This window comes from Notothenia coriiceps, unplaced genomic scaffold (genome assembly GCF_000735185.1).
Source record: "Notothenia coriiceps isolate Sejong01 unplaced genomic scaffold, NC01 NC01_scaffold00027623, whole genome shotgun sequence".
Lineage (NCBI taxonomy): Eukaryota > Metazoa > Chordata > Actinopteri > Perciformes > Nototheniidae > Notothenia > Notothenia coriiceps.
In genome coordinates, this window is record NW_011360324.1 from 178 (window position 1) to 9,257 (window position 9,080).

A 9,080-nucleotide genomic window follows, 5' to 3' on the forward strand; every position below is an offset into this window, starting at 1 on the left:
TTTCATCTGACCATATGAGATTCTCCCAATCCTCTTCTGGATCATGTAAATGCTCTCTAGCAAGCTTCAGACGGGCCTGGACATGCACTGGCTTAAGCAGGGGGACACGTCTGGCACTGCAGGATTTGAGTCCCTGGCGGCGTAGTGTGTTACTGATGGTAGCCTTTGTTACTTTGGTCCCAGCTCTCTGCAGGTCATTGACTAGGTCCCCCCGTGTGGTTCTGGGATTTTTGCTCACCGTTCTTGTGATCATTTTGACCCCACGGGGTGAGATCTTGCGTGGAGCCCCAGATCGAGGGAGATTATCAGTGGTCTTGTATGTCTTCCATTTTCTAATAATTGCTCCCACAGTTGATTTCTTCACACCAAGCTGCTTACCTATTGCAGATTCAGTCTTCCCAGCCTGGTGCAGGTCTACAATTTTGTTTCTGGTGTCCTTTGACAGCTCTTTGGTCTTGGCCATAGTGGAGTTTGGAGTGTGACTGTTTGAGGTTGTGGACAGGTGTCTTTTATACTGATAACGAGTTCAAACAGGTGCCATTAATACAGTTAACAAGTGGAGGACAGAGGAGGCTCTTAGAGAAGAAGTTACAGGTCTGTGAGAGCCAGAAATCTTGTTTGTTTGTAGGTGACCAAATACTTATTTTACCGAGGAATTTACCAATTAATTCATTAAAAATCCTACAATGTGATTTCCTGGATTCTTTCCCCCCATTCTGTCTCTCATAGTTGAAGTGTACCTAGGATGAAAATGACAGGCCTCTCATCTTTTTAAGTGGGAGAACTTGCACAATTGGTGGCTGACTAAATACTTGTTTGCCCCACTGTATCTCCATTGACAGAGAATACCCTATTTTCTTGGAATTTAGTATGTCTGAAAGCGTAGGATAGATACAGTAAATAATCAATTCAAGGTTATTTCAGACATGAAGTTAAGTTTTCCATTATTTACTATTTATTTCCAGTAGAAATGCGTTATTAATGCTTGAGGAATTGCTCATTTAATGAGGAATTTATTGTACATTTCGTGTTTGGCTTAATTGAAAGGATGATCGTTTTGTCTCAGTTCCATACTTGATGATTACATGTGATTTGTTGTTTTGTTTGTTTATCTTCATGGTGTTTATGTGGCTATAGTGTGTAAATGTGTGTTTGACTGTATGTGTGTGGTCCACTGAAAGAGTGCTAATGCTAACAGGGATAACGGGTTGTTATGTCTCTTAGTGTAGCATCTGTTTGATTTAAACTCAGGTTCTGGGTCTGGTCAGGTATTGTAGTTTTTTTCTCTTCACATTTCTGCAGTTTTAAAGGCAATACTCAGATTGTATGCTTAAGTAAAAGTAGAAAAGTCCCGCATTAAAAATATTTTCTGAAGCAACAGAACCCTAACCCTTGTCATCACAGCAGTTAAAGGTGGAGCTCATTTAAATGACATAGTGTATTGCAGCTAGATAACGTACAATGTACAATTTACTTTTTTTAAAGCTAATAATCTGAATCTGTAAAGAAGCTTTCAGATTAATGTAGCGGAGTAAAAAGTATAATATTGGCTTCCAAAATGTAGTGGAGTAGAAGTGAACAGTAGCATTAAATGAAAATTCTAAAGTAAAGTACAAGTACCTCAAAATTGTACTCAAGTATGATATTAAATGTACTACCAGCACCACTTTATGTGCTGATCCTACTTGGTACCGGAGTTATTTTAATAATTGTCTTTAAAAGGCTTTAACGGGTTTGTTTGTTGAAATAAACGTTGTGATGTCATCGCTTCCTCCCCAGTGGACAATAGCAAAGTACGCCCCACGCTTTAACGGCTTCCAGCAGCAGGACTCCCAGGAGCTGCTGGCCTTCCTTCTGGACGGTCTCCATGAAGACCTGAACAGAGTCCATGAGAAGCCCTACGTGGAGCTGAAGGACAGCGACGGGCGGCCCGACTGGGAGGTGGCCTCTGAGGTCAGAGACACTGCTGATCAACTACTATGGTCCACAAATGAAAGGAATACTTCTCCAATCACTGTAGTGTAACGGTTTCGGACAGAGTATCGTATCTCTGCATAGAAAGAAGGAAAAAATCACAGTCAAAGGTTTCGAGGATAACTTAAAGAAAAGGCATCTGTTAAAAAATAATGAAGGTTCAATATATTTTTCCATTTGACATAGCAAGCAATATCTTACATTTGCAACATTTTAATAAATTACACAATAACTAAATAATTACAATAAGCCTTATTCATTTATTTGTACATATCTTATATGGAGCTAAATCTGCTTTGATGATCATTTGGAAAAAACAAACCCAGATTCAGCCCCATAATCTTGTACCTTGTTTTTTATTTAATTTGTAACTCATGTGCAATGCCTTGTTTTCTATGCTGCTGTGACAAAAAATAATCCCACAATTGGATCAATAAAACTACGCTTACATAAATAGAGTAAAAGCTATAAAACCGAATAGGCCAAGTACTGTATGACTTTAGTATTTCAACTCTCTGAACACTTAATGCTACCGTTTCAATTGAGAGTGGAGCACTCCCCTCATTGGAGAGAGATTGATTTAATAAGCTGTCCTTTCCTCTGCAGTCCATTATAAGAGTCTAATCAGCCAAGCTCTACTTTAATTAGGTATTTTTGCTGAGGTAGGACTTGTGTGATCTGACTGTTCTGTGTGTGTGTCCATGCTCCTGCTCCCTGAAGGCGTGGGAGAACCACCTGCGCAGGAACCGCTCCATCGTGGTGGATCTGTTCCACGGTCAGCTCAAGTCCCAGGTGAAGTGCAAGACGTGCGGACACATCAGCGCTCGCTTCGACCCCTTCAACTTCCTGTCCCTGCCCCTGCCCATGGACAGCTCCATGCATCTGGAGATCACTGGTGAGGGGAGATTCTGAAAGTACCCTTCTTTGAAAATAACCTGAACAAGGTATAATGTTGTGTTTATTTTTGCAGTCATTAAACTGGACGGCTCCACCCCTGTGCGCTACGGCCTGCGGCTGAATATGGATGAGAAGTACACAGGGCTGAAGAAACAGCTGAGTGAGCTGTGCAGTCTGAAGCCTGAGCAGATCCTCCTGGCTGAGGTCCACACCTCCAACATCAAGGTACAACATCACACTGCAGGCCTCGTTTTAAACACTTCAAGGGCAGGAAGCAAGATTATGTTTAGGGTCCTTCAACACATAAAAATATCAGATTAAAGGCCCAGTTAACCCAAATTATGTAAAAAAAAAAAACACTTCACAAACAAAATTCAACATATACTTTGTTTTGGGGTGGATGCATAAGATGTAGGGCTGATGACATGCTAACTTGCGTTTGCAAAGCATCATTATATTAAAAAGGAAAGAAAGATCAAGCATTGAAGACCGTTTCGAACAACGATGTCAACTAAAGCTTCATTTACTCTTTTGAGATTCTTTTACTCTTGCAAATAAGATCAACATCTGAAATAATCAGGTTTCATTTACAAACAACCTTGGCTTCATTGACCACTGTGCAGGCAACTGCATCATTGATATTATTTCCACCAACATAAAGGCAGCTGTATTGTACTTAATAAAGAATTCTTTTTTGGTTGGATTATTCTAAATATTATTCATCTACTGCAATTGCTATTGTTCTATATAAAGCATGTCCTTACTATTTCGGTTCAATGCCTTTATTTACACAGCAGTATATGGCTTCTAGGGTATTGGTTTCTCATCACTGCAGCTTTTACAGATGTTAGCCTTTTGACTATTGGAGTTCACTTTAGTTGTTGCATTCTTATTTACATAGTTAGACAAAGTTAACATAATGTTTTCTATGTTCCACTGTAATGATTGTGATACAAAATGATATTATAAAATACATACTGTGTCCTGTCCTTGTTCCTATTGATTTACTAAGATAAATATTAACACAAAATTTAAATTACGTTTTTATGTTATTGGACAAATGTGACCTGATCTCCTCTCAGGGCAAGTGAAAAAAAAGTAAATCTTGACCAGTGTGAGTCTCTAGTATTAGAGTCTTAGAAAGGGAAGAAGGTTTCACATATATAGTCTATATTCAGAATCAGAATACCTTTATTAGTCCCACAGAGGGGAAATTTGCAGCGTTACAGCAGGAAAGAACCACAGACAGCTTAGTGTTGCATATCTTAAATGCGTTAAAAAAAGTACTACATTATAATATAATAAACAAACAACACAACAATATGCTAAAAAAGTACTAAGTTATAATATAATAAACAATAAACAATATGCTAAAATTAAAACAAAAAAAGGTTACATCATTTTCATAAATACAGATTGTCTTCAACCCATTTCCACTCCTTTTTTCTTGTTTCACAACAATGTGTTTAACCATAGCATGAGCATGATGCTAATCTGCTACTGTCTGTCTTTGTGTCAAGACCTTTCCTCAGGACAACCACAAGGTGCGTCTGTCTGTGAACGGCTTCCTGTGTGCGTTTGAGATCCCGGTGCCAGGTTCCCCAACGTCTCTGTGCTCGCCCACGCTGACAGGTGAGCCTCACCCTCGGTCATTGCTCTCTCATGAACATCTCTCTGTCTGAATCCACAGATTTCTCACCTCCTCGCTCTTCCCCTTCACTAGATGTAACCCCGTTAGCCAACGGCTCTGCTCCTAACGGTGACCTAGGCAACAAGCCCGTCCTCATCCCCAACGGTGGGCCCAGCACTGTTGTGCCCTATAACCCAGAGACGCCCTTCGCCAACGGGGTCTCCAACGGACACATCACACCCATGCAGGAGAGCCCCTTCATTGGATACATCATCGCCATGCACAGAAAGATGGTGGGAAAACGAAAGCAGCGTGCTGGGATGGAAGATGGATTGATAGATGGATGGATGGAAGATGGATGGAGGGAGGAATGGAAGATGGATGGATGGAAGAATGGAGGATGGAGGAATGGAAGATGGATGGAGGAATGGAAGATGGAGGGAGGGAAGAGTGGAAGATGGATGGATGGAGGGAGGGAGGAATGGAAGATGGATGGATGGAGGGAGGGAGGAATGGAAGATGGATGGATGGCTGGAGGGAGGAATGGAAGATGGATGGATGGAAGATGGATAATGGATGGATGTTGTTTTTTTATTATTATAAAAAAAACGAAGGTTTCATATTATACAAGGCCTGCTTCTTGATTTATTTGTACTTATATTCTGCTAGTTTGTGTTTCTACTTTGAGTGACCTATACAGTATATGGACAAACAGATTCAATAAATATAATGTTTATTTAGAAATGAATGGATGAATGATGTTAGGTATACTATGTACCGTAATTTTCGGACTATAAGCCGCGCCTTTTTTCCCATTTTTCGACGCTGCGGCTTATATAACGGTGCGGCTAATCTATGGATTTTTACAGCTAACAGCCACTAGAAAAGAGTGAGACAGGTAGCGCGCAAAAGTAAAAGTGGAACCGAGTGTGGTACGAGAGACAGAACGAGAGCAAGACAGACAGACAGTTTGTCCCCGTACCACTGGTTGAAAACCACTGCTGTAGATCACTGCCGGTACGTGCGCTGGGAGCGCACCGTTTAAGTTTGAAAGTTGAAAAGTTTGTGTGTCTGAAACGCTATGTGATACAGTACAGTTTACACAGCACAGTACATGTTCTGTAGCTACTATTGCACTAAATGGTAACACTTGAATACGTTATGCAAATATGCAACTTGTTTGTTGAAATGTTAATAAATGGGAGCTTCCTCAAACAGCCATCTCTTTCCCGACAATCCCCTCTGTGCACGAACCCTTACATATGGTAATTAAACATTAAAACACCTGCGGCTTATAGTCCAGTGCGGCTTATATATGTACACATCATTCAATTTAGCTGCTGCGGCTTATATTCAGGTGTGTCTTATAGTCCGAAAATTACGGTAAGTCCCAAATGATATAACTTCCTGTTTGTGTTGTCCCTTCAGATGCGTACGGAGCTGTACTTCCTGTCCTCTCAGAAGAACCGGGCCAGTCTGTTTGGCATGCCGCTCATCGTTCCATGCACTGTCCACACCAGTAAGAAGGATCTGTACGACGCCGTCTGGATCCAAGTGTCCCGCCTGGCCAGCCCCCTCCCCCCACAGGAGGCCAGCAACCACGCCCAGGACTGGTACGAACACACCTCTTCTCCATTTTCCTTCCAACATGTTTTAGTTTTCACCAGACCTACATGTAGGTTGGCATTTATTCCCTCCTTCCACAGATCGAAGACAAAGATACCAATATAACTAAATCACAAGCCTTTAACGTCATCTGCACAGCGTAATATCCTAATTCCCGTTAGGTACCCTACACCATCACAAAAGCTATATTAAAAACAATACATGCTTATATACAACTTTTTCCCCTCTCATATCCATCTATCTTTATCTACAAAAAAAGGCCAGAATAATCGTCTTTAAAATGTCTTCTATATACATACCAACAAATCTGCCACTTCTTTATGCTGTCATCTGAGCACACATACCTACATATTTACACTCCCATACTACATTTCTAAGCTAGCTAAACACAATACAAGGCTAGTATCTTAGCACTTAAATAACAGGGAGGAAATTGTCACAGACTTTTTGTAGCAGTGAAGATATTAGGAATGACCTGAGCCGATCCAGACAATAAGAATCAAGGGTTATTATATATTATTATATAAAAGCAGAAGGCAGTTTCAAAATATTGACATCTGCACTAACAGTGTACTTGAATTGATTTGATCTTCTTCTAACCTGCAGTGACGACAGTATGGGCTACCAATACCCCTTCACTCTACGGGTGGTGGGAAAGGACGGCACCTCCTGTGCCTGGTGTCCTTGGTACAGGTAAGGCACCCAAACCATGTATCTGCTGGTTTAAGACCACTTTGTCTAGATTTTGATTTGAAATGATCCTATTTTAATTGATTAGAGCAAGTATGTAACATAAACATTTATCATAAAACATTTAATGTATAAAATACTGCAAAATGAATGCATGATATCTGTTTTCCCAGGTTCTGTCGAGGCTGTACAATAGAGTGTTCAGAGGACAGAGCCTCTGTAGGAAATGCTTACATAGCTGTGGACTGGGACCCAACCGCCCTGCACCTCCGCTACCAGACTTCCCAGGAGAGGGTAAAACACACACACACACACACACACACACACACACCTGTTTAAACGTCCTTGGGTTTATGAAAGACGCAATATAAACGTCAGTTATTATTATTAAGGTCTGAGACCAGAGGTCGGCGAAGACCCTATTGAAATCGGTCGCGCAGCGACCGATAAACCTGCGAAAAACACCCAAAAACACCCAAAACCCGGGAAAACGACCGGCAAAAGCACAGAAAAGGTTCGGAAATCATGACGGCTGATAGGCCGCGCGAGCCCACGTGACTGCAACGCGCATAATTGATATCGTTACGATCAATTTAGATAACCATGCAAAACCCACAAAAAACAGGGAAAACGAGGGGCAAAAGCCCATTAAAAGTGGCCTAAATCATGGCAGTAGGTAGCCCATGCGACTACAGTGAGGTGGGCGTAGTGTTTAATTGGTTCCGGAACTTTGCGTCAAAAATTGCATAGGCCACGCCCACTTCAATTTTTAACGTTAACTCCCCCTACTTTAACTTTCACGTAAACGAACGAAACTCGCTACGCATATCTAGGGTGCGGAGACGGACCAAAAAGCGTCTTGGAGGACTATAAAATAACGTACAGGAAGTCGGCCATTTTGAATTTGGCGTTGGAAAAACGCGATTTATCGTGTTTTTCGTCCTCCGCGCAAAATCTATCTTCCCCCACGGACTTTATCCGTACGACTCGAAATTCTTCGGGTTACTGCTGTAACTCAAAGACAACAGCAGCCTACATAACTTCAGGCCCATTGCCCTAACATCGGTGATTATGAAATGCTTTGAGCGGCTGGTCTCACATCACATCAAGGCCTGCCTCCCACCAGCCTTTGATCCTCATCAGTTTGCCTTCTGGCCAAACCGCTCCACGGAGGATGCCATTGCCATAACCCTCCACACCACACTAAGCCACCTGGAACATCCAGGAAACTATGCTAGGCTTCTCTTCATAGATTACAGCTCAGCCTTCAACACCATCATCCCTGACATCCTCATCAATAAACTTCTTGACCTCCACCTGCCCCCCTCCACCTGCGCCTGGATAAAGGATTTCCTCACAAACAGACCACAATGTGTGAAACTGGGCTCACATCTCTCTTCCACCCTAATACTCAGCACTGGTTCTCTCCAGGGCTGTGTGCTATGTCCACTCCTGTATGCCTTATACACGCATGACTGCTCTCCCACCTACCATAATTAAATATGCAGACGACACCACCGTCATCGGGCTCGTCTCAGGAGGTGATGAGACAACCTATAGAGAGGAGGTCCGGAAACTGACTGAGTGGTGCGCGGTCAACAACCTACTGCTAAACTCAATAAAAACTAAAGAAATTATTATCGATTTCAGGAGAACCAGCATAGACCACGCCCCCCTGTACATTAATGGGGACTGCGTAGAGAGGGTGCCTTCATTTAAATTCCTGGGAGTCCACAAACACCACGGCAGTGATAAAGAAGGCCCAGCAGCGACTGCTTCCTGAGACTACTCAGGAAGAACCATTGGAATCAGAAGCTGCTGGAGACCTTCTATCACTCTACAGTTGAGAGCGTCCTCACATACTGCATCTCTGCTTGGTATGCAGGGTGCTCGGCTGCCGACAGGAAGGCTCTGCAGAGGGTCATTAACACGGCCCAGAGGATTATTGGCTGCCCTCTGCCCTCCCTGGGAGACATCACCAGCTCACGCTGCCTCAGGAGGACCAGTACCATCCTGAAGGACTCATCCCACCCAGCCAGTCATCTGTTCGACCTGCTGCCCTCGGGCCGGCGCTACCGTTCACTGAAAGCCCGCACCTCCAGATTCACAAACAGTTTCTTCCCATGGGCCATTAGGACATTAAACACACACAAATAACTCACCATATCCCCACTGTGCAATAATCATGATCTGTCGTATACACTGTAATATTTAGTCATAATTCTATTTTATTCATTTATTTATTTATTTATTAATCGAAGCT

The 9,080-nt window shown here is 42.4% G+C and overlaps 1 protein-coding gene across 1 annotated transcript in view; it reads left to right on the forward strand.

The window, feature by feature from the left end:
• Positions 1-1,758: 1,758 nt before the first annotated feature.
• Positions 1,759-9,080, forward strand: part of usp32 (ubiquitin specific peptidase 32) — a 13,456-nt gene continuing 6,134 nt past the window's right edge. The window contains exons 1-8 of the mRNA XM_010785373.1: positions 1,759-1,953; positions 2,695-2,869; positions 2,945-3,096; positions 4,392-4,503; positions 4,595-4,794; positions 5,930-6,114; positions 6,734-6,820; positions 6,991-7,111. Of these exons, the coding sequence (XP_010783675.1) occupies positions 1,759-1,953; positions 2,695-2,869; positions 2,945-3,096; positions 4,392-4,503; positions 4,595-4,794; positions 5,930-6,114; positions 6,734-6,820; positions 6,991-7,111 (1,227 nt within the window). The remainder of the gene's footprint in view (positions 1,954-2,694; positions 2,870-2,944; positions 3,097-4,391; positions 4,504-4,594; positions 4,795-5,929; positions 6,115-6,733; positions 6,821-6,990; positions 7,112-9,080) is intronic.